This window comes from Silene latifolia, chromosome 11 (genome assembly GCF_048544455.1).
Source record: "Silene latifolia isolate original U9 population chromosome 11, ASM4854445v1, whole genome shotgun sequence".
NCBI lineage: Eukaryota > Viridiplantae > Streptophyta > Magnoliopsida > Caryophyllales > Caryophyllaceae > Silene > Silene latifolia.
The window spans coordinates 3,010,225-3,036,687 of NC_133536.1; the positions used below are offsets into that span (position 1 = coordinate 3,010,225).

General features: G+C 38.7%; 1 protein-coding gene across 2 annotated transcripts; it reads right to left on the minus strand.

The window, feature by feature from the left end:
* Nucleotides 1–476: 476 nt before the first annotated feature.
* Nucleotides 477–17,696, minus strand: LOC141610643 (diacylglycerol kinase 5). 2 transcript variants are annotated; one of them, XM_074428838.1, is made up of 14 exons: nucleotides 17,319–17,696; nucleotides 15,228–15,334; nucleotides 8,832–9,044; nucleotides 8,554–8,673; nucleotides 8,318–8,446; nucleotides 7,697–7,782; nucleotides 6,163–6,286; nucleotides 5,240–5,288; nucleotides 4,990–5,072; nucleotides 4,705–4,772; nucleotides 3,339–3,416; nucleotides 2,184–2,271; nucleotides 1,807–1,923; nucleotides 477–1,069 (listed from the first exon to the last, which is right to left on the minus strand). In XM_074428838.1, exons 2-14 carry the CDS (start codon nucleotides 15,285–15,287, stop codon nucleotides 746–748), a joined length of 1,539 nt encoding a protein of 512 aa, XP_074284939.1. In that variant the 5' UTR covers nucleotides 15,288–15,334; nucleotides 17,319–17,696; the 3' UTR covers nucleotides 477–745. The 2 variants fall into 2 exon arrangements, with proteins under 2 accessions (XP_074284939.1, XP_074284940.1); XM_074428839.1 differs by lacking the exons at nucleotides 15,228–15,334; nucleotides 17,319–17,696 and adding an exon at nucleotides 11,171–11,349.
* Nucleotides 17,697–26,463: the final 8,767 nt, after the last annotated feature.

The window sequence follows — 26,463 nt, forward strand, 5'->3', positions numbered from 1 at the left end:
ACAGGAATGAACCCTGATTTCTCTAATCGAGATTATACGGAGTCCAAAAATCCAAAAGTTGGGGTAAATTTACGAGACGCTCATTTTTTTTCTCTAATTGAATCTGTAATGTCAATAGGGTCCCGTTTATCACAAATTCTTGTTTCAGACGGACACTTGTCGTCTTATTTTTCAGACGGGTATATGTGACCATTTTATAGTTAAATGTAAACACAATGGTATAGGCAGTGTTACAGCTTATGGTAACTGGTTTTTTCAATAGTGGTCACATTTAACTGTAAAATGGTTACAAAATCCCATCTTATTATTTCAGACAAAAAAGGCCTGTCTGAAGCAAGACGCACCACCCGTTTATATATTTCTGTACATTATCTACAAGGAATCCGAAAATCATGTTTTGCCATGATTGAAAGCTTGTAGGTATGGGTTGTATATACCCGAAACTCCTGGTGTTAATCTAAGAAAACTTGCAAGTATTTCGGACAAACTGATCGCAAAATTAAGCAATGTGCAGAAACAACCTTCTATTTCTCTGAACAGGTGATCTGCAAGACTGCAACCCAGAACTGAATAATTACAATGGGACGGAAAGAGTTTTTTTTTTTTTCCAGTTTTCTAGACTTTCTTCACTCGCGAGGAAGGGAAATAAGCATAAGAATGTGTTTTGTTCTGTACTCGAGCGGCATAAAATGCAACATATAAGAATATTTGATAAGGATGAGTCTTCCAGGTATGAAAGACGAGGCTAACTCAGATGAGAGATATCAACTTCATCTGGGAGCCTGAAAGTGTCGGCAGCTCCAAATTTTCTCCACTCTTCGCCTTCTGCGACTGATTCATCTTCTTTGTCATCTTCTAGGGATCCGCTGTAATCAAGTGAAGTGGGGTCTTGAATACTTCGTGAACGGCAGCCATCAGTTGCAAGCATGTGGACCTGGCCGTGATGAGAGATTTCCACCACAACAGTATCATCGTCAACTGGTAGAGGCTGCTTCCATGGCTCCCCATCAATCCTCATGAATGTATGGTCAGTTGAACCCTTGCGGAACTCAAAACGGACTCGGTTTGCCTAAGAGTGCACGTTTATTTTATCATAAAATACAATTAGTAAATGGACAATAAAACTAGTTCCCATTTCAAGAAGAAAAGTCGAAAAAAAAAAAAAAAAAATCAGAATAAGCCAAATCATTTTGGGATTAAGGCTCTGATGTCGTTGAAGCCATATTGCATAAATAGTCTAATACTACTGTTCTAGAACAAATTACCGAACTTTATGTAACGAGTTTTTCAATATTAAAATATACGCTTTCCTGTCACAAAATATCCAATTAATTTCTTTTACACTAGCTCTCTCTTGGCACAATTGGAGAAATAAGGTCAGGATTTCAATTTCGGGGTTATCAATGAACCTAGAAAAAACAAAACAAAACAAAAAAAAAAAAAAATTCATCTCCTTCATGGTCGAGATATTTGTTGCTCATATCTCACAATAATTTCAAACAGTAACATACATGTATCGCATGTTTGTAGACTTATAGGCTTAAGTATTAATTCTTTATATCGGTACCAGGGGGTTGTAGAATTATATGCGTAGAAGTGGGGTAAAACTCCATTTATCATGAAAACTAACAGAAGTGTTTGCCGATCACTGGTTTTGCATAATTGAACAGAATCATAGGACGGAAACGTATGATATTAAGTGTTAAAAAAATGTGATGTAATTAGCCTTGTATTCTCCTCAAATGAACACTGGTCATAACATTTCAAATATGCCGCAAAGTAAAGAATGAGATTATTGTTTGATACCTGAGCAAGACGAGTTCCATGGCCATTTGGAGCCAGAAGAACGAGTCCATGCCAAGCATCTCTAAAGCCAACAACTTCAATAAGGCCATCGTCTACATATGGAGGGGTAAAACCTCTCTGCAAACCAGAAACCAGGATAAGAAAATTTATGTAAAATACAGCTCCGTCAAGAAAAGTTTTATCAGCTTTCGTAAATCACCCTACATTTTACATATATGTTGTTCAGTTTGTTTTTTTATCATTGAGGTTAATATGAGAATCGTACCATTATGAAAGTGATCAGTTATTCTGAGATAAACCAATATGAAAATGTGATAAGAATTTGTCTAGGAAGAGTTAGGATTATAATACGAAGATAATTGCTAAAAGGAACTAACATCTCGTGTTTTGTTTTTGTTTGGTGTACCCCAGGGATTTAATCCACCCGAAAAACTTGGCAGGTTGAGGCATACAATCGACCTGATACTGTTAATAAGAAACAAAACCTGTTAGTTGGCAGACCAAAGAATTTAAAAAAACCAGACTCAGGAGTCAGGCCAATATAAGAAATTGCATACAGGTAGTGCCAGTACAACCCAAAGGAATATGACAAAGAAAATCCAGGATCATACAACACTTTGTCTCATCTTGATATATGAATACTCAGAACCTCTTCGGGGGAAAAATAATTTCCATATGCAATTTGTCATTTTGTTGACCACGGAGGTTCTGCCCTTGTAAAGGTGGGGCCGTGGGGAAGGATCAACAGTATGGGCTAGTTTGGATGGAGGGAACAGGAAGGAGGGGGGAAGGGTGGGGTGGGGTACAAATCCCCTTGTTCCGTTAGCAAATAGGTTCGGAGGGAAATGGAGGGAGGCCGGGAGGGGAAAAATGGAACTCCAAGACACAAATCAACATCCTTCCAACATAATAAAGAATTGGGCGGAGAACTCCCTTGTTTCATTCCTCCCTCCCCTCCCATTTCCTCCTTTAACATCCAAACCCCTAAGGGTGTGTTTGGATAACAAAAGTGGAGGGAAAGAGAGGGGAGGGGTAAGGAGGGAAGGGAAAGGGAGAGAAGGGAAGGGGAGGGGGAATGGAGTGTGGTTGTTTGGATACAATTTCCCTCCAAATCTTGCCTATTGTGGAGAGATTTTGATTAGGCTTGGAGGAGGGAAATTAGATCCCTCCAAATCTCTCCCCCTCCATTTCCCTTCACCCTCGTTTGTTATCCAAACAAGAAATTTCAAATTTCCTACTCTCCCTCCCTTTCTTTTCCTTCCAAATCCTTTCATCCAAACACACCCTAAGGGTAAACCTCAAACCCCACCAAAGTCATCAGCAGACTATATGGAGCAGAAGCATTATAAAATGGTTTGAGTCATTTTTCTTAAACATTCTTTTCTTAAAAGGCTTCAACTAATCTACGATTCATCAAAAAGTACTCTTTAATCTTAGATGTGTCGTAACTGAGACATAAAATATAGCCTTATAGGTTATAACTTGAAAACATGCCAATAGGCATTGTTACAGTAGCTATTGTTTATCATTACCTGTGAGGTATATTAAGCTCCTCCCATTCAGTAGCTTGTTTCTTCATGACCTTCACTGAAGCCAACTGTGCAATGTTCCTAAGAGAGAGAAAATAGCAGCTCTGTTTTAAAAAAAAAAATAGTAACAAGGCTTGTTTGAAATGAAACAAGCGGGCAATTTAAATAAGGGCAGGAGTCTTCAATCATCAATTCATCATTCTGCAGTACCCGGCCTTAAGGCGACTCGTATTTTCTCAATTGTGAATTCTATTATGATCTGTAACTTCCATGAAGAGATGGAACATTTTCTTTTAAGGAATGGTTATGTTGATCAACGCTTCATATACTTCATCAGTTCACACAACTTTTTTTCACACATCTTATTACATTTTTTGTCGTGTTTTCCCTTCTTTCTGCATACTCATTATTTTCTATCTCACAATGATTCATTCATGTTAGCCGAAACCAAATCATTTTAGGACCAATGATTTTTGTAGTTATTAGCAAGCGTAAAGAAGCACCAAGAATGGATTTATGAAAAGAGACAGCATTATAGATAGTAGATAAAATTTTACTGCATCATTTCAATGAAATTAGTTTGGATATCAGGGTGATAAGGAAATAGAGAGAGAAAATCATATGCAGTTTCTGAAAAAATTCAGATTCTTTCGGTGGGGGGAGGTAGTAAGAAATAGAGAAATCAAATGCAGTTTCTGAAAAAATCAGATTCTTTTGGTGGGGGGAGGTAGTAACCAAACTTGCATTTCAACTGACATGTTTTATAAATAAGATTCATAGCATTCTTCGAAATGATTATAATTACCAAGAATTTGAACAGGAAAAAGTTACAAAAAAAAAAAAAAAAAACCAATACAACAACATCAGAGCCTTAATCCCAAAATGATTTGGGGTCGGTTGACATGAATCATCCTTTAGAACCGTCTATGGGTGATCGCACACCTCAAAAAGCAAATAGAAAAGGGAAAAATGAAAAACAAAAGGGAGAGCGAAATGTAATACAAACTAAAGGTAAACTTACGGGTTCTAAAATCGAATTCCAGATTTTTTTTATAAAAACTTAAAATTAAAATCGAGAATAGAGATTAAAACGATTTTGAAAACCGAAATAGAATTAAGGATCCGGAATGCCTTTAATGAGTCAATTTTCTAGGGAGTCAACATTCCATCGGAAAGGAATTCATTTATTTCCAGAAGAATAAATTCGTTCAGAAGATCAAGAATAACTTTTAAAAAATTTAGTTGATTTACCATAGGACTAAAGAAAATAAGAAAAATCTATCGGAAATCTATGATAAACATTAAAAATGGCAAAGCTAAATCAAGGATAATGAACATCAGGAGTTTACATAGTTAAGATTAAACTCACTTATCCGCAGGGTGTAAAAGAGAAGCCATAAACCAGCCTTGTGTGCATCCAAGTCTAGCATATGTACTCTGTAAAATAATCACAAGAAGAAAAAGACGATCATGTTTAAGTGTTTAACAGTTACACTTGAACAAAATAACCAAGCCTAAAGCCCTATCTAAATCATGAGATCCCTATTAAGTTTCTAATCCTCTCCACTCAACTTGTAATTCCCACACTCTAGCACGTAAAGCGCCCCCTCCAGCTCACCAGCAGTGAATTAAAGAAGTTAAATGTTCAAGCTACCTGATTCACTAACTGATTTTTAAACTTGTCAGGGTTCAATTTCCTTTCAGAATGAAATGCATACGACACTTGAGCGTCCATTCCTGTAAGCAGAAAAATAGAATACAGCAGATGTAATAAAGATTGGATAGCCATATGGCAAATAGCAACATTGACAAAGTACCTAGATTCAGAAGCATACAAGTTTTTTAGTGGTGAAGGACATGGAAAAAATTAAATGAATGTGGAAAATAAAAAGTAGTCATCTTACCCATACTGAAATAGTTCCAGAATCCACCACGAAACGTAAGGTAGCCTTCCTACAAAGTATCAAAAAGATCTCATGAGCATTTCTGATATACGCAATTGTCAGAGTAAATTGTTTTGCATGACAAAAAAATGGTGAGCATCAAAGATGGATGAAATATTTTTAAGATAAAAACATGTGTGTAGATTTTGTTTTCATTACATTGTCAGTTTCATTTTACTGACATTTCCCAAATTATGTCCAGAAAATAATTTGCCATTGTCGAGGACCCCTTTCACTAAACAGAGTTGTATAGCTACATACAAAGGTATAGAAACACTAGTTGGGGCCATTCGCATGAAAGCGTGATTTCTGAGACTGACGGTCTCAAACACAAACTGCACATGTCTGCAATTATTACCATGATGAATTTACATCTCTGGATTATGCTCAAATCGTAAAATGGGTCTCATTGTATAACTTGTGTTCAAAATGAGTTCAGATGTGAAAAATTCTATCACCACAAATACAAATAGATTGCATATTGGAAAACAACCATTCATGTTTTACATACAGACATACAGTTTACAGAGCTTCGGAAATTCAATCCACGTCTCGTTTAAGTTAAATGTTTTTCAAACACTGCTTTTTTTCATCAATCTTTACCAATGCTTCTCCTCATCGAGCTCCACCAAATTTTGATGATAAAGAGAGTTCAGATTCAAGGACACTAAATACATATGATTTACAATTCACAAACATAACTAACAACCAAAATGCTTGACAAATACAGAGTATAAACCAACTAAGGGATGTACATGAGTACAACACGTTAAAATACTGACACATTAGTACTAACAAGACATATAGTCGTTAACATAGAGAATTTCACAAAATTGTTTGAGAGTAAGGATGTATAAATTAGGCATTTGAGAGAAAAAAGGTACCAAGTTAGATGAATCTGACGATGAAACACGTTCAAAAGCATGCAATGAATGCGGTAATTCAAGAGGAGCAATCGGGTCACAGTTCCCTTCCTTAGGAGTCCTCATCCTCATAAGAATGTGCCAGCTGTAAGTTATTGAAATAAGTTATTGCCTTATGGCTTATGTAAACAAAATATTCAAATCATCAATTCTTTCCATGTTAGTCCATAGAAAAGTGGCCTGACATGGTATAAGGTATCAACTGTATAAGAAGACAACTGTATAAGAAGAAAATGGGACTTTGACTTCATAATTTCCACATTAAAATGTTTATCAAGAAATGCTTCTACTACATGTTCTTTTGGTTATCTATTGGATTGTCTAGCAAAGACTTGCAAGAGAAGTATTAGCCAACTCCATCCCACTATGGCAAAATATATCGTTCTTATCCTCTAAAATGTGTCTTACTCTGTTAATTAAACCCATGCATATCAAGCTTGACTTCCTCAAAGAAAAAAAAAGGGGCATTCTTACCCTCGATAAACAAAACGAAGCAACAATTATATAGCATAAATAAAAATAACTACCTTTCCCCTCCCCACTTCCAAATTTCAACACTCCTAGTCCTAGATAGTTAAGCTAAATAGCTAATCATACATTTACGTAAACCTATCTTCCAAGAAAGTGTTGGTTGCTAACTACTTTGGTTTTGCACATAGTTAAAGAAATTTAACATTAAGATAATACGAACCTAGGTAACTGGAGTTATTAAAACAATATAAGTGCTGCAAGTGGGGTTAAAAGGGAATATTAATATCATTTCTTGTAATATTAGAATTGTCACTGGCATAATATGGTCATTAAGTTTACCAAATAAGAAAAGAAGTGGAAGTTAAAAATCATGTGAATTTACCTAATACGGAAATGTTTGAAAAATTTTGAAAATAGAAAAGGGTAACTAATAACCAAGAGTCCACGACCTAGTAAACATCGATTATCTTCTTCATAAATGACAAACAACTAGTCCATAAATAGCAGGAACAAAATGGCAGTCTTGTGAGGAGGTTTGGTTAAACCACCATACGGAGGTCACTGAGAAAAACCATTACTTGTTTGCAATAGTACAGCTATAGGTTGTGCAATAGTACAGCTATAGGTTGTGCACAATTAGGCCCTCTATTACGGCCATAGATTGGCATGTTGGGATAGGAATTAAGGTGACACTAAGGTAATAAGGTATGGTAATGTACATCCTTAGTGGGGTTTTAGTAATCCTTTGAGTTTGGTTGCTAATGATATGAGCAAGATTGGCAAGCAATTTTGTGTTATTAGGTCTACAAGCATAACACACTATCTTCTTGATCCAATTGTTAATAAAACATATATAGGCTCACGACTTCTCGTATGGACTATGGACTGCTGCTTTTGGTAGTGGTATAATATCCTTCTTGGTGAGGACTGAGGAGCACGTTATCTTTCAATATGTACGTTATCAAGTCTGACAATGACATAACATGTTTATAAGGAATAGTGTCAATTCTGTCAAATGCATTACTTGTCAATCTTCATTTCTTTTGCTTTCATGACTTGTAGCAAGAATGACTTCACAGACTGATGATCAGTACCTGGGTTCTTCTTCCCCTGCATATCAGCACAGCATCTCAGAGTCTAGTCTAAAACTCATCTATTTATAATGTCATGTTCTAACACTTTGAGACACTCGCTTTTATCTTCAATATTTCTCATAAATGAGAGAATTATTAAACATACTAGTCTGCATTTTTAGCTATTAATCTAATAACATAAGTTTCATAATTATTCGCATAGTACTTTAATGAAATTGGTAGTCAGACAACCATTTCGGAAACATAAACGTCAAAATAGAAAAAAAACAGAGGGAGTATACTTAACAATGCCCATACTTGAAATCCTAGAAATAGGGCACTCAAATTACGAAAAACAAGGCACAAGGTTGAAATTAAACAAAAAAAAGATAAAGATAATGATAGATAGCCTGCTTAAATTTACCTAAGCAAGAAGGAAAAGGCGTTCTTTCATATAGTGTAACCAACATAAACCATGGCATCCCTTCCCCTCCCACGCCCACAGAGAAAAACAAAAACAAAAACAAAAACAAAACAAAGGAATTCCGCTACGAAAGAGAACATTTTCTCACCCAACCAAAAGCAAATGGGAGGTTATTTCCAGTCCCGAGAGGCACAGTAGCAATAGGAGGAGGATGAGACAGCTTCAGGTCACAAAGAACTCCCAGAATCCAACCAGCAGTACCATCACCTCCCGCAACCTAATAAGCAAAAAAAAACTTAATAAATTGGAAACGACATTGAGATCACAATTAGGAGTAGCTTAGCTACCAAAATGCATTAATAAATGGTCAAAGGGAGCACTCACAATTATTCTTAGTTTTTCCTGGATCCTTAAAGCCAAATCATCCTTCTGTTTCAGCCTTTCCAAATTGAGATAAAGTTTACTCAAAAACTTATCGGGAGCTTCTTCCAGCAAATCAATGACCTGGGATTGAACATTAGTTTGTCGAGCTGTTAATATGTTTTATATATCACGGGGCTTTTGCAAGTTCCAGTGATTTAAATGAGGAACTTTCATCCATTACGTACTATATGAGTATATGTATTGCAGTTCAATTAAGGAACCTTAAAAAGAAAAGCCACCTGATTTTCATTAAGAAGAGAACGGTATGTAACAAGCAGATTTCCACCTAGCTGGCCGCCACTTTTGGAGTTTATGAAGACAATTACAGGACATTCAGGAACCTCTGGGAGCGTCTCATGTTCTGCATCAGGATTGAGTATATAGTTGGGAATGTAGAACTCCTTTAAAAAGGCATTTGAATCGGACGCTGCATCTTCCATGCTGTTGTTTAGCTGCAGAGAGTCAGAGATACTTTGTCAGATGCCTAAATAATGAAAAACTAGTTGTAACACCACCCACAAATGGTCCCCTCCCCCCTCCTTGGTCTTTGTGCCAAAACCAAAGCTAAACAAATGACCGGGACGGAGGGAGTATCTTATTGGGACAAAAAGTTCAAAATAACATCCTCTGCATAACGACTTATTTCGCAGTCTAAAATTTGAACTGAAGCAACTGTCATCGGTTGTTTGACGTGTTTAACACTGGCAGCAGACAATCAAGAATCCTATAAAAACGACCGATATGGAAGGACAATCTATTCAGCAATTACTATGCACAGCAAGAACACACCCGTATGCAATTTTTAAACACGAGAGTTTCTCTGATTTACTCTCTACATAAATAATAGTCCTAGAACACATTAACAACCATCTCTCTACATACGTCAAGATGATGCCTTCACAAATGATTGATTTCCAACCTTTAAAGCATCATTCGTATTACGTAGTAACCAGGTTGGAAATGATAACCTCACTCTTGCAAAACCGCTTCTAGCCTTAAATAGTTCACTATACACCTCAATAATCATAGCTTTGAGCTGTTCATATGTTCTATATCCCCATGATATTGCATTCTCGAGTACAGTGCATGCTATAGTAAACTTCATATGCGAGGGGTGACATTTTACAGGGTCAAGTGTCTTGGCTCAATAATGAGGGAACACAATCATCAAGCTTACTATCATTGAGAAGGTTAATACGCATTCTTTATCTACGATATGCCAATAACACTTCCTAAGGCTTCCTATATGATCTACCGAGTACTCCATTTTATAAATCATGATCACTCTAAATTTCTACAAGCATACTTCTCCAACAGTTATGTCGTGTTTAACATAGAATACAACGGGAAAAGAGCTACAAATACACAAAAGTCAAACAGATTGAAGTTGAGACGGAACTATTAAACTAACAAACATCAATAGATTATTCCAGAAGAATAAGTCAATTCTTCTTAAACACAAAGGATCCATAACTCAATACATAACGAAAATATGAGAGAACGATAATTACTTGACTTTCAAAACACAAGAGACTCTGTTACACTATTAGGAAATTCCGTAATGTGCGGAAAAGCAGATCATATAGCAAGCTTTAGCTAATGATGATTAAAAAACAATTCAACTTCATAATTGTTCATGATCAGATCACCAAAAATATCATAACAGACACAACAGACAAGTTTCTTAATTCGACAAAACTACGAAACCGAACAAAAACAACAATTCAACATCAAAATGAACTTATAAATCATCTGTTCATACCATATATCACCAAAAAATCTCACAGCAGAAACAACAAACAAGTTCCTAAAATCGTCGAATTTACGAAACTGAACAAAATCACCAATTCAACATCAAAATTTACTTCTAAAATATAAATCATAACTGTTCATTATAAGATCACCAAAAATCTCATAACAGAAACAGCAGACAAGTTTCTAAAAGTAGATGAAACTACAAATCTGACAAAAACAACAATTCAAGATTAAAATTAATTCAAAAATCATAACTATTCATATCATATCACCAAAAATCTCATAACAGAAATACTTAACAAACAAGTTACTAAATTCGTCGAATTATGAAACTGAACAATAATTACAAATCACGCAACTAATACGGAAATGTAAACAAATAATTACCGCGTATTGTAAAGATTCATAATACGGCTCATCAACAACGTGATCACCACTGACACAAAACCATTTCTTAAACGATTTACGTAGATTAAATCTCCGTCCCATTGCAAACACAATAAAATTCACAAAAATCAAATGAATTTACGCAAAAAAAATCTGAAAAATTCTGCGAAAATTCAATTTAATTTTTCCGGCGACTAAAATTCACAAAATCAAACGAATTTACGCAAAAAATGTGAAAAATTCTGCGTAAATTAATTTGATTTTTCCAGCGACTAGAATTCGCAATAATCAAACGAATTTACGCAAAAAATCTGCGAAAATTCAATTTGATTTTTCCGGCGATCGGAACTAGATGAAGAAGATCTAGCTCCATTCACCAGAATTGCAAAATTAGAGAAACGGAAAAAGGAGAAAAGCGAGAGAAGTAGAAGTATACCTTGGACGAAGAAATGAAGAGAAATGTAAAGATGCGAAGGATTTGGAAGAGAGAGAAAGGAAGGAAAAAGGAGAGATGAAATGTGGAGGGAAAATAAAGCTGTCGAAATTATGTACGAAGTTTTAACGATTAACAAGGAATGATTAGATGCACTGAAAAAGATAGACTATTCAGTATTCACGTTCTGGATTTAGATCCATTGACTTTTGATAATTTGATGACTTGGATCCTCAATTGGCTGCTTAGGCCTAACCGCCTAAGTTAGTTGACTCGATACGGTCCGAACTTAAAATGAACGAAGTTGATCAGATTATCTCTGAGGGAATCGATTTGAGGTTTACTTTAGTTGATAAGTGAAAGACCCTAATCAAGTCGAATTGAGTCGACTTGACTTTGGGTCGTAAGTTGTCTCGATAAGGACATAACTTGATTGTGACACCGACACGGTGTCGAATTACAAATATTAAGTTTTACAACCTTTTTTTCATTGACAAAGTGTTTTATCTTTTATTTTACTTAAAAAATTATTTTAATCATATGTAAACAATAATTAGACATAGGATGTAACATTATAATTAAGTTAATTAACCCGTTGTAAAGCACGGGTGTCAAACTAGTATTCATTAAGAACTAAGATAAAACTTACTCGATTAATTAGCTTAGTTAAAAAAAAAATTGACTCCACAATAGGTGGAAAATGAAGTTATTTTATTATGGTATCCCGTTGTAAAATGAATATAGCTAAACTGACTCGATAATACTCTAAATTTAATTCATTCTAAATTGATAGAAGTATTTGATAGTTGAAGATAATAATCTGAATAACACCAGAGCTAGCCTAAATAATCTACTCCCTCCTATTTCATTTGTTGTTCCCTTTACTCTTTGATACAAGGATTAAAAGAATTAATTTGGACCACACAATACACATGATCTCACGTCAAATTGATTTTGGACCACACAAAATTGTCCAAAAAGAGGAAAGAGTGAACAAAACTGAAATTGGATGGAAAAGAAACGGAAAATAACAAATAAAATAGAGGAGAATAGTGTTTAACTCTAACCGCGTAAAAATAGTACCACCTAAATTTTTAAATGCATAGACGTTGTAGACCGTCATATTTGAACAACCATTGCTATATTTCTTCTTGCTATTAATCGAAATATTTCTATATAAACATGCTTCATTAATAAGAATAACGACGGAAAATGAATAAAGTGAAGGAGAAGATTGAAGGAAATTACGTGGATATTTCATAGAAGAAGCATGTGTGAATATACTTGGACGAACGTGAAAATAAATTCAAAATAGTACTCGTACATCTTAATCATCGTCCGTCCATGATGCCATATTGGCATGATTGATTAATGTTTAAGGAGACAAGCAAGGACAAAATTGTTGCATCACTCTCCATTCTTAATGAATTATGATTGCATTTACAATTCATTGCTTTTCCAACGGCAATGGAATCCGTCAACAACTATATTTATTGGATAACTCATTTTCCACTAGGCATATTCAATCCGGAATCCCCTTTAAACCGGTCCGGATTCTCTCCATTACTTGAAAAGAAATACTCTGTATACCTTTATTATTTTTGAATGGTCCGGATTCAATATTAGGACGATCTAGTGGTTGTAGTTATTTTATAAAAGTAATGTTTTAATAAATGGAGAGAAAAAAATATTAGAATAAGAGTGTATTAGGGAGGTAATGGAGAGAAAGTAATGGAGAGGATCCAAATTGCCTTTAAACTTGTAAACGGGTCAATCGAATTAGGTTCGGATTAGTTAGCTTGGGTCAAATTAGTTTCGGATTTGATCATACACGATAGTTCGGATTAGTTAGCTTGGGTCAATCGAGTTAGGTTCGGATTTGATCATACACGATAGTTCATTTGTCATTCACTAACAACACAAAATCTCATTGAAAATGGGCGATATCCGTCACAAGCTTGATACAGTTTCCTCTCACAAAATGCTCATTAAGAGGTGAGTGAGAAGCACATGGGGGTGTTCAACCTTGTCCCCTCTCCCTTTTTTTTGAGAAGTCACAAACTTGTGATGGGATTAGCCCGTCACAAGCAAGACTAGCTACACTAACAAACCACTAAAAATGATCTCCTTTTCTTTTCTTAGTCTTTACGGCAAAGTCAAAAATAAGCAGATGACCGAGACCGAGTATAAAAGTTGATTAAATGGATAATAGCTTGAACATGTGATCCATGCGAGCAAGGAATCAAGCAATCAAGGTCTCGAAAATGAATGTCAAAATACCATTCACTTTCATCATAGTAGTGTCATTAGTTTTTAGAATATTTTTTTTCAACACTATTAAGTCAATCATTATCTAGATACCTAATCTTACGTTGTTATAACGTCACTTATTTTTTTGTTTTTGTTTTTTCCTTTTTTTATCCTTGCTTTATGGATATTTTAGAGAGACTTTTCATTAATTTATGTTCTAGTTTTAAATATTTCGAGACATTTATTTCACTATCCAATATCTCCTACTCATAATATTTATTAAAAATATTGTGAAACTGAGGGCAATTGCAATTGATAGTTTTTTGTTCTTGGGTTTGTCACAAAAAAATTATTTTGGTGAGTTTGTCTATTGTAAAAAGAAGTTTGTCTTTTATTTGACAAACTTGGTTTGAAAATAAGAACCAAATCTGTGCTAAAAACAAAAATAATGACCATTGAATACATATATTTTTTTTGAATTTGCCCAACCAATGCTCTTAAGAACTTTATTCCATTGTATTTAGACTTGTACTCCGGCCGGGCTGGCGGAGCTCTTCTGGTCAGACCCGAGCCAGGCCAGGATAGAGGGTTGGGCCAGGCCAGGTTGGGAAATGTTTGACCCGGACCTGGGCCCAAGGCGGGTTGGGTACGGGACGGGCTGACGGGCCTAACCTAAAATTACTTTGTGTCCTAAAATAGACGGGCTAGGGTGGGCGAGGCTAGAAAAATGGAATAGGGACCAGGCCGGGAGAGGGGGGGGGGAGCGACCCGTGCTGTTGGCCAACTCTAATTGTATGTCAGAATTTTAAGTTTATGGAGTTTGACAAAAAATGACATGGAAAGGAAGAACTTTATTTTAAGTTTGTCCATTGCAAATTGAATAAAATAAGTTTCAAACAAACATTGCTTAGATTAATCAAATAACTATAAGTATTTACAAAATTGAAAATAGCGTATATAAAAACAGATAAAGTATCTATTTAGTATGACCTTTCAAATTTCAATTGGAAGTACCTAAATTAGTTTACAGAAAGATGAACTCATATAATTTTAAACAAGCTCAAGTCGTTCGAAATGAAACAGTATCAAATAAACTTATTTTATACTCCATACACGATACATCTCTAAATTTTATACTTGCGTTTTGATTGATTTAAAAGTAATCGAACATTTTATTTAGAATATAGCAATAGTTTAGAACTTTAGATAGTAGGTATATACATCTAAATTAAACTTGGTCTCATAAACACTACAAGTTAAAAATGAATGAACTTATCCACGAGAAATTGTATAGGACGCATCACGATTCACGCATGTATTACTGCACGCACATTTAAGAAAAAAAAATATCTTCATGACTATGCCTCCATGGAATGGTTCGCTCACTCTACGACAATGACATTTCCCTGAATACTTGGTATGTAGTAGTAATTTATTTTAGTCGGTTTCACCTCTATTTTAATCATGTATGAATCGTCTTAATTAAAACGGTTTTAAATAAGAAATGGTGGATTTATTTTGGCTCTGGCTATCGAATAACATAGTTAACATTTTAGTTAACTATACTGTAAGCAATTGTGGAGCCAGGATTTTAAGTCAGCAAAGGCGAAAGACTAATATTAAAAGGGGACCTCGAAAAAAATTGAAAATTTTAACTAAAAATTTTGAAATTTTCAGACGCAGGCGGGGGCGACCGTCTATCAAAGACATTCCTAAAATAGAAATGTAAATAATTAATTCAAACACCTTAAAATAAAATAGATAAACAAAAGATCGGGACGAAGGGAGTAAGCAATTAAGCATAGTTTACCTTGTTACCAACTTTGCATTTGCCAAAGAATTTCCTCATATTAGCTCTGCGATTACCCATCTCTAGTAAGAACCTTGTCACGCGCAGTTACTTCTTTGTTATGGTCCCTGCAATTGCTTACCTTGTTAACTAAAAATAGAACGACATATACTCCTATTAAATGTCACACATTTGTACATTTTGTTTATTTGTACATGCGCATAATCTAAATCATTAATTAGTAATTTAGTACAATTACGAGTAATTTAATTCTTTTGGAGGGAAAAATGTTTATTAAAAAAGATTTTACCCGGTTACACCTATAAATTCATTAATTCGCGGAAAAAACTGATAGGAAGGAAGTCGATTTTACGCGTATTATAATTTTATCCTAAAACTGTTTCATATAAGAATTGACGAGAGGTCGAGAGCTACAGGTAAAGTATAGATAAACCGCTCCTATCTTTGGAGTACACCGTACACGGGTAAACCCCCATTACCGTGTTAACAAAAAAAATGTCGTGTTTAACCAAAAAAAAATTATTAAAGGTTGTGTTTCACAAATTTTTTTTTTTTTAAAGGTGGTGTTTGTAAAAAAAGGTTTTTTAAAGGTTGTGTTTGACAAAAAAAAAAAAAAAAAAAAGTTTCAGTCTAAAGGCTACACGTTTACACCTTACATAAATTCTTTGTTAAGACCGTCCTGACTTAAGACAGTGGCGTATCTAGGATTTGCTTACAGGGGGTGCAAATTTATATGCTTCTAAAAAATTGAAATATTAATGGAATATTACAATGTTAGGCGTCTTTTTAATACGGTCAGCTGTCAAATTTTCGAATTATTAGCCTCTTTCAAGAGAAAATGTTGTATTAATTCGAACAAACTATACTCCCTATATCATATAAAGTGGATGATCAAAAACATAAAGATACCAAAATAGACCAATTTAAAGAACACAAATTTTAGAATAAGACGGTCTCAATCTGTAATGAGACGGTCCATTTTTTTATAAAAAGTTTGTTCATTTAGTGCTAATAAATGAGTTGTCTTTGTATATAATATGACCGTCTTAACACTGTGAGACGTCACACAAGAGTTATTGTGTGAAGAAATACTCCGTAAAATAATCTTGAAGTGTCATTTATTGAAGTTTGCAACTCCTCGGCTACTGGGTACTTCCACACCACTATTACTCCGTACTAGCCTAGGGAAGTTCAATCTTTTTGATAAAAAAAAATGCCTACGAAAAGTTCGAACACGAGACCGGCTGAATGAACTCCAAGTTTATAACCATTGCACCATAATAAATTTCTGATCTATGGATGTTTCTTGATCTATCTTAACACTTTTTTTTTTCTGAAATCAGGGGGGATGCAAGCGCACCCACTGCACCCCCCGTAACGACGCCTATGACTTAAGACAATACTTATAATTAATTTGAATAGGCAAAAATAAAAGACCGATTATAAATGGTCTTAAGCAAGACGTACACCATATTCACTAACAAGAAACGTACTTCCTTTGTCCCAGAAAATAATTTCACTTATTTTATTTCATTTTAAGAAGGAGAAATAAAGAAGTGTAAACTATTGATTGAGACGGAGGAAGTTCACAAAATTGACAAACATTGAGCTAGTCATCATAATTTCCAACGAAAAATCTCACTATATTTTTGCTTATTAAACAAACAATCTCTCCTTATCGCTCGAATCCAGGTGGTCATCACATAGTGACATGGCATTCTTACATGGTCAAATTCTAAAGACAAGACTTCACCAATTTCATCCAAAATTAATTGGTACCTCCGCCTAAAAATCCCCCGTATACAATAATCGATTTCGGTAATAGAGCCCCGATTTGAACTCAACGAGAAAATCCTTGAGAAAATGAAAAAGTTCAAACCAAAACTCTCAACAAAAAAAACGAGTAATAATATAAACAAAACTCGAAAAATTTATATAAAAACTTCGGAATTAATTTCTATCCCTGTAGCTCCACCTAGTAAAATTAGGAATTACGACGACACAACTAAAACAACATAAAAAATGCGAAATCAAGAATCGAACTAAGGATCAAGCAAATAAAATAGAATATTTGTAAAATTGAGTGGGTACCTCAGTAAATAATCACCATGGAAGCAAACTCAGCAAGCAAAGGATTATAGTATTCCTTGCGGATTCAAATTGTGAATATAATTTCTTAAGATTACTGTTTAATTATATACGAAGTATACAATAGTATTAATGTATTGACTATTGCAAGTATTGTATGGAGATGGTCAAGAATTAAATAATTACTCCGTAATTATTTATTAATTAGAAGTAATCTACGGAGTATTAAGATATTGTAGGTGTTTGAATTGGGAATTTGGGGGTTTAATTTATGGAGTAGATTTTATTTTATAGTAAAATAAAAGAAACAAAAAAGTGAGATGGGGTTGAATTATGGGAATTGGGAAGTGTAAGGGTGAAGTATGTTAATTTGTGTTATATGTATGCATACGCGTTCACGTCTTTCGTTTTTTTGATGCTCTTGCGGGTACCTTTTGAGTCGTTTCCTACAAGGGTTTATGGTTTGTGAAAACGACGGGTGAAGTTAGGTTCAGCTAAGTCAGGTCACGGTCCACGGGTGAAGTTAGGTTCAGCTAAGTTAGGCTCTGTTTGGTAAAATTATCAGAAAAAGGAATTAAAACGAAAAAGAATCGATAAGGAATTAAAAATTAGAATCGATAAGGTAATGATTATATAAAAAAAATGTTTGGCAAACTAACTGAAAAGGTAACTGATTTTGATGAAGTGATGTAAAAGATATGATAATTATTTAATAGTATAGATTTAAAGGGTAAAAACGGAAAATCAAACCAAATCAGGTACCTGAAATCTCAAATGCTTTTCTAGGTAACATTTCATTTCAGGTAACTTATTTGATTAAATAAACTACTTGCCAAACGCTTACAAAAAAATAAGGTACCTGAAACTTTGGTCAAATAAGCTACTTTGACCAAATCAGGTACCTGAAATGTTTTGCCAAACGAAGCCTTAAAGAAGGCCTGCACATTCTTTTACTTAATCCCACACATTTGTCCCTAATTTTCCATAATTACCCTTTATCATAAAAAAAAGACCTAAAAAGAATTATCCCAATTCATTAAGAACTCGACAATTATAGATCGTAATTCGCAAATACCACACGTATTTCTCCGTTTCTATCAATAATTTTATTAGTACGGTCTTTTAATTAATACAGTATAATAATGTTTTTTTAAAAGGGTTTTTTTTACAATTAAGGTTTGGATTGATGTTGGATTAAAATTAACGTAGGGTTCTTGAAGGGGTGGTTGTGGCCTGTGGCGTCGTCAAACAGGCCGGAGTAGATTGATCGGAAGATATGGTCGGTCTTCAAATTCGTGGCAGCCGTGGGGCGTGATATAATGAGTAGCAAGTTGCTAACCTAAATTCACTTCTAACTTGGCAAATTTGATTAAATAGTATGTCGACTAGATGGATTGTTATTAGGTGGATTAATTGAAATGGCAAAACCTTAATTTACCAATGAAATCTTGATGCATTGCAGGTTGCTGCAAATATCAAACTCTATTGATTTAATTGATGATGGAGCAATTGGTAGGGGGACAAAAGGGAGAATGAGAGGTGTTTATTTTTTTGGATTTTTCATTTTTTTTTTATCTTTGTGGGTGTGAAAAATGAGAGGGATATAATCGGAATAAGGGGAAAAATGTGCGGGATTTAATAAAATGGTGTGCGGGATTTAGCATGTCCCAAAATAAATTATAAAGATATCGTGGGCAAGTAATCCGCGATATCTTTATCTTAATCACTATACTAAAAAAAAACTGGATTAATGAGGTTGAATTTTTGTTTGAGTGATTTTTATTTGGCCCACTTGGGATAACAATGGAAGTTGGGGGATTGGACCTAGAGTTGTTCAATAGTGCGGGCTTTCTTGGCCCAACCCGCATTAGTGGGCCGATTTCGGTTCAGGCCAGTGTCCCAAATTTCCAGCTCAGCCCAATTTGGCCCGCTCTAAACACTAAAAAAACACTATATGGGGCGGGTCTTAGTCCGGCCCAGTCTTACCCGACCCCTTTTTGGTATCGGGCCTGGGCCACAAATTGACAGCCCAGTCCGCCCCCAACCCAGTGTACACCCCTAGTTGGACCTATCTTGGTAGTTACTGCACTTACTGGTAGAGTAGGGATTACCTATTTTAACTTGGGTTATTGATGAGAATCAAACCCTTGTTTAGAGACTCGTTTAATAGACCTTGACCTTTCATCCACGGGAGTGAGAGTGGTTAGAGTGGGATTTAGTAGTCGGATCAATTGCCTTAAGTATTTGTCGGGCTATCGGAAACAGTGTCGATTACCTTAACTTTGTGTCGGATTATCCATGAGAATAAGATTTATGGACATTGTATTAATCTCTCTTGCTCCATTTCCTAATCCGTATCCTCACGTAAGTCTCACCCGGGATACCCGTAAAGCAAAGCCCATTAACCTATCACTCCATATTTGGTTAAGTTATTCGGCCAATTCCAACCTTGGGCCAATGCTTTATTGTTCTCTTTTGAGCCCAACTCCATAAGAATTAATTTGCACCCGAAATCTCTATTTATTTCCTCGTTCATTAAATTATCCCAGATTCCGCGCAAATGCGCGGTTTTTTAGATAATAATATATAAAGACGTTAAATTATAACTTGGTAACATGTTTAACCAGGAGTATAAGAGATTTAATTTGATAGTTTTCACACCGAATAAGATTGATATTTAACTAAACCTAACTATATAAATTTACTTCATTATTTAATAAGAATATTATCATACGACTATATTTACCAAATAACCTCAAGTAATGACTTGATTATACTGATGGGGCATATTCTGCACCGCTGACCAAGTCAACACATTGAGCAAGGTCAAGGGTACTCACAGCAAAGTCAACGACTTAGACAGTCTAGCCGGTGAAGCCCATCTATCGGCTCACACTGGTCTCGGCCGGACAACTAGCACCGGGACACATATCTCGCGACTCATATCCAAGACCCTCGGCGAGCCCGCCACAGTCCATCGGCCGAGGGTATAACGATCTTTTCACCTGATAGCCACTTGGCCACTACGTGACAAAAGGTGAATGCCTATAAATACTCCTCAATCTTCATTGAGGAAAGGATCCACAAATTGACCTAATAACCACTATTCATCTGGTAATATCTTCCTTATCTCTCTACAATATACTCTTAGCCAGGTTACAACAACCTCTCTCTAAGTTCACTGACTTGAGCGTCGGAGTGAGTACGCTCGGCCAAAGCCGAGCCCTCAGTTTGTTCATCGTTTCAGGAGACCGCAAGGAGGATTCAAGCAAGGACATCATTCTACTAGCTACGAGTGGTAACAAACATCTGCTCTGGAATTAAACCCGGAACAATTAATAACGTAAGAGGGCAACTCAGACAGAAACGAGAAAAAACCTCGGCCATGCCGAAGGCAAAAGAAACGAACTCTTATTTATAATAACAGTTTGCAGGCGAAAAGAATGGAGAACAACCTACCAAAGGATACAAAATACAAGGAGAAAAGCAAAAACTACAATTATGTCATTTGAAGCACCAAAAGATGGCGGGGAGGAAGGGCTTAATGATCGGCCCCGAACAATCAAGCAGATCTCGTCAGTAAACTTGTTCTCATCAAGCAAAGACATGATGGTGTGTGAGGAGTCAAGATCTCGTCTGTAAACTTGTTCTCATCAAGCAACCTCTCGCTCGGTGTCGCTTACCATCGTAGCGGTAGCCGCATCTTCTTCAATAGGCAACTCGGCCAGCTTTCCTAGCAGCCTCGGCTTTGGCCTCGGCGTCATCACCGCCCTCATTCTCTCGCCTTCCTCCTTAGCCGCCTTAGCCCTCTCAAAGAAGAGTCGCTTTCTCCGCGGCCGCCTCCTTCTCAATCTTTGCCTTCACCGCCTCCTTGGCCTTCTCCACCATGGCGTTCTCTTTAGCCTCGAGCTTGTCATCAAGCAGCTTGTCATATCTACCCCACGGAAAGGAACCATCAAGAGGGAAAAGCTCCTCGATCACTTCCCTAGCAGCCTCCTTCCGGCCAAGTCCCTGGAATTCGGCGCACGATTGGGGAGCATGACAGTTTGGAGCATCTCAATGTCCGCCTCCTTCTGCTTGATGATGGCCTCTTTGCCCCGAACCACCTCCGCCTGGGCCTTAAACAGGCCCTCGGATTCGTTCCTCTGCTGGAGATAGAGGTCGGCACGCCCTTTGAACATGGTTACACTTCTCCAGCCTTCGCGGCCTGGCTGCCGCAGCCTCGACCTTGGCTTTTCTCAAAGAAGGACCTCTTTTTCGGCGTCCTCCCCGAGTTTTCTCTCGCCCAAGAGCGCCTTCTCAAAGATCTCCCCTAAGCTTCCGCTCATTGAGGAGACCTAGCTTTGCCGACGCAGCCCACCGCTTAGCGGCATTACGCTCATGAACGGCTCGAGCCACGGCCTTCTCCTGCTCCATGAGACGAGCAGCGGTAACCACGTTCCACCTTGCAAGCTCCCTAATTAGCTTCGTGCCTTCCTCTATAAGCTGGGAGACAGAAGCCTTCTGGGATGAAGGAACGGTGGTAACAATTTGACCCCCAACCTGCGGCTGGGAGGAGGAAGCCTTCTGGGATGAAGGGTTAACGGTGACGCCTTGATCACCAGCCTGCGCAGAGGTCCCCTCCACCCGCTGCCCAACGAGAGCAGAAGCCGGCTGCGGCTGGCCTACAAAAATTTAATAAAGACGTCATTCTACTAGCTAAGGCTATCCGAGATGCCGGGTGAGTCTGGTGACGACCGCCCGTCTCCCTATGCCTGTTGCTCCCCTCCATCAGAGGCAGCAGCATCCACGGTGCCCGGCTCAAGAGAAGGCTCGACATTTTCAGGCACCTTTAGCCTCTCAGCCTCCTTTTCGGCCTCCTTTGCATCATAGGCCGTCTTGGCCAACGCTATCCGAGCGCTTCGCCGCCTCCGCCTTCTCGGCGGCCATTGCTTCGCAGCTTCACCATCTCATCCAGGAGCTGGTCATATTTATCCCACGGGAAAACGCCGTCGGGATCGAGCTTTCTGATTGCCTCCTTGGCCGCCTCCTCGGCCTGGTCCCGGAATTGAACGCACATTTTTGGGAGGAGATCATCTTGAAGCATGTCAATATCCTTCTCTTTTTGAGCAAGGATAGCCTGTGTGTCCCTGAGCACCTCCGCCTGCTTCTGGAACCGATCCTCCCACTCGTCCCTCTTGGCAACCACGGCGTCGTAGGCACCCTTATACCTCTCCAGTTCCTCCATCATCTTGGCCGTGGCGCCATCAGCCTCCTCAACCTTGGCCCTCTCGGCCTTCGCAGCCTTCTCGGCCTCCTCCGCACGCTTCTCGGCAACACGAAGATCCGCTTAGCCTTACGGCTTCCCCTCTCGCGGCGAGAGAGATCAAGCTTGAGCTTTGCAATCGTGGCCCAGATTGGGCCGCGGCCTTTTCCTCGCTCCATGATGAGGGAGGCGGCTAGACGGCTCCATTTCCCCAACCTCTTATATATTCTCTCACCCTCCGCCACGAGCTCGGTAGGAGTAGCCTTCTGGGGTGAGGAGTCAACGGTGACATTCTTGTCACCCGCCTTCTCAATCGTCTTTTCAGTCGCTTCCCGCTTGCCGTTCGGTGAGAACGCCGTGCCGCCGATGATGTATCTACAAAAAATTTACACAGGGCATCCATGTCACCGTGCATTGGCACATCGAAAAAGTCTGTCATCGGAACGCCCAACGAACCGGCTAAATCCGAACCACAAGTTAGATCCGTACCAGTTTGGACCCTCTTTTTGGGAGGGTGGTAGAGAGGCAGCTTCTCCCCAGATCGGTGGAAGCAGACGGTGGGTCTTTCCTCTTCTTCGGAGAAGGGACCTTAGCAACGGTCACCTCCTCCTCGCAATGTTGATCACCTCCACATGATCCTTTTGGACCACCGGGGGTGAAGAGGAGTTAGCGTTGAAACCGCCGCCGACTTGGACGCCGCTTCTTCGACCTTTTCGGCACGCCTACAAGAACCCGTGCATGGGCCGTCTCCGGATCCAACCCCTAGTCCTTTTCCATGATTTCGTTGGGGGATAGCCTGCGATCTTTCGAATCGGCCCGTAGGACGCAGATCGACAACCTTCCCGTCCTTGTCAAGCCCTAGCCTCTTCAAGTCCTTCTCAGACAGATCCCGCCCAAACCGATCTGCAAGAAATCAAACAAGAGTTACATAAAGGAAGTAAAACAACGCTCTGAAAAAGAAACATAACAAGCAAAGGTGGGCCTCACACCGACCCCACTCACCCTTGGTGAGGGCCAGTATGAGGCCGACGCGGCATAGCACTCATCCTGGATAATAACCGAGTCGGGCGCCCATCCCTCCTTAGCATCAAACACCGCACGCCCGCTTCTCATCCGCGATAAGGGGGACAAACGAAGCGTCCATCTTAACCTTGCTACCCCGGGTGATGTGTTTCTCATACTCATCCCGGGTCTCACACCGTAAGTGAACGGGCTCGGAAAGACCGAGGCAATGGGAAGTCATCCGGCACTGGACGTACACCCATCGCCCTTGCCGTCTTTGCAAGAAGTGAGTTTGTTCACGGAGACGAGCCCGCTCCGCCCGTACGCCGTACCATCCCACTTTGCCGGATTTTGACGGCCGAAGACTATGGAGGCGGCGAAACAAGTTAACTGATGGGACCTCCCCCCTAAAAAGACAGATCCATACAAAGCTGACTATCGTCCTCATGGCCAACGGATGCAGTTGGGCCACGGCAACGTTCATAACTTTGATAATGGCCATGACGTGCTCATTCAAAGGAAACCGGAGCCCATACTCCAGATGCCTAATATACACGCCAATATGACCCGGGGAGGACAAGCAGACCGCCCGACCCTCCCGGGGATAACAATCTTATACCCCTCACCGAAGGAGAAATGATCTCCGAAAAGAGTCTCTCCGGAATCGCTTTGCGAATTTATTTGTAAATACACGGTCGAGGCGGTCGTGCGGCAGCCTCACCATGATCCGGGATAATCGTCCTTCCACCATCAACGGGAGCCCCCTCATCATCGACATCATCCTCATCCTCCAACTCCTCCAGAAGGGGCAGACCAACAGCGGGAGAGGGAGACCTAGGGCCCCCAAACCTTAACGGGACGGCTTCTAATATCTCCTCCTCGTCAAAGCGCGACGGGGAACCCCCCGGCGCAGAAGTACTAGCCCCGGCATCAACAGAGGACATGTTCGCAAATTACTAACGAAATAAAAGAAAATTTGTTTGATTACCTTGAAGAAATACACTCACGGATCGAAGACCGAAGATTGGAAGAATAGAAAGCCCTTGAAAGTTTAAAGAGAGGAAGATTTTGGGAGAATTTTTGAAAATTTGAGGAAATGAAAGTAATGGCCAAAATCACGGGGTAACTACCCTATTTATAGGGAAAAGCCCATGAAGAAGGACCAATCAGGGCACAGCCCATGAAGCGTCAACCAATCAGCAAGCGGACACGTGTCAGACATGCAACCGCGGAATGTCAATCGACGCAACAGTTGAATGTCAATCAATGCTACGATTACCAAGCGTATTCAACACGCCCATTCACATCTCTTCGCCTGTTCATCTCCCTCAACAAATTCCTAGGCACTGCTCTCCGCCGCCACATGATCGACCAAGCCGGGAAGCACGGCCGGGGCAATCAAAAGTGACCAAGCACTCTCCCTGGTCTCGGCCAGCGTCATATTATTTCCCACATCGGATACCCTTTACGCATCCATGTGGAGGGGGGATATATGGTACGGCCTAACAAGAACCACGCCGATGCTTCAGAAGAAGCCGATACCAAAAATTTTGCAAAAATACTTACGCAGAATATACGTTCACATACATCGAAGCCCATACCACGGCATAGACTACGCTGGGGGCAAATTGATGGGGCATATTCTGCACCGCTGACCAAGTCAACACATTGAGCAAGGTCAAGGGTACTCACAGCAAAGTCAACGACTTAGACAGTCTAGCCGGTGAAGCCCATCGGCCTGTCACCGGGTCTCGGCAGCACAACTAGCCACCGGGACACATATCTGCGTACTCATATCCAAGACCCTCGGCGAGCCTGCCACAGGTCCATCGGCCGAGGGTATAACAGTCTTTTCACCTGATAGCCACTTGGCCACTACGTGACAAAAGGTGAATGCCTATAAATACTCCTCAATCTTCATTGAGGAAAGGATCCACAAATTGACCTAATAACCACTATTCATCTGGTAATATCTTCCTTATCTCTCTACAATATACTCTTAGCCAGGTTACAACAACCTCTCTCTAAGTTCACTGACTTGAGCGTCGGAGTGAGTACGCTCGGCCAAAGCCGAGCCCTCAGTTTGTTCATCGTTTCAGGAGACCGCAAGGAGGATTCAAGCAAGGACATCATTCTACTAGCTACGAGTGGTAACAAACATCTGCTCTGGAATTAAACCCGGAACATATACAATAGAATTAGGGAATTTACAAAAGGAGATAGCGGAGTAGTAGTGTAACTTTGTAACAAAAGACGGGAAAATAGAAATATGAATGGTGGAGAATATTTCTCTCATATCATCCTTATTAAAGCATGAGTGCATTTTGGAGGGAAAATTGTGGATAGATTTATTCTCTTAGTATATAGGAGGATTATCCCAAACCCGCCCATGATCAGCTCCAAATTATGCAGCACCATACCTGTTAAAAGAAATCAAACACCTTGACAGTGGATTAAGGTCGGGTCGACTACAAGTCGGGTTATTTGGGTTTCGGATCAGATGTTGGTTTAAATACGGGTAAAAAATAGCTTCATGGAATACGTCTTAGCCCTAGAAAACCGAACAGGTTTACGGGCCAGAAAAAACAAATTAACAGGCCATGGGGTGCACTTTTCCTTTGTTTTGAGATGATTGTAAATAAATAAGACAACTTTTCTCGGCTCGAGCACTCCGTAAAATGCATATTGTAAAATCATATACACCGTACTTTGTAAACGAAAACATCACAGGAAAGACGTCTTCACAACCCAATTCACTTAGGGATATTTTACAGTGTATCCTAAAAATTTTCGATTTTCTATAGTATATCCCTATATTTTTGAAATTTTATGGTGTACCCGTGAACTCTATACATTAGTCTATATCATGCCCCTATTTGTTTTCGTTGATGTGTTAGTTTC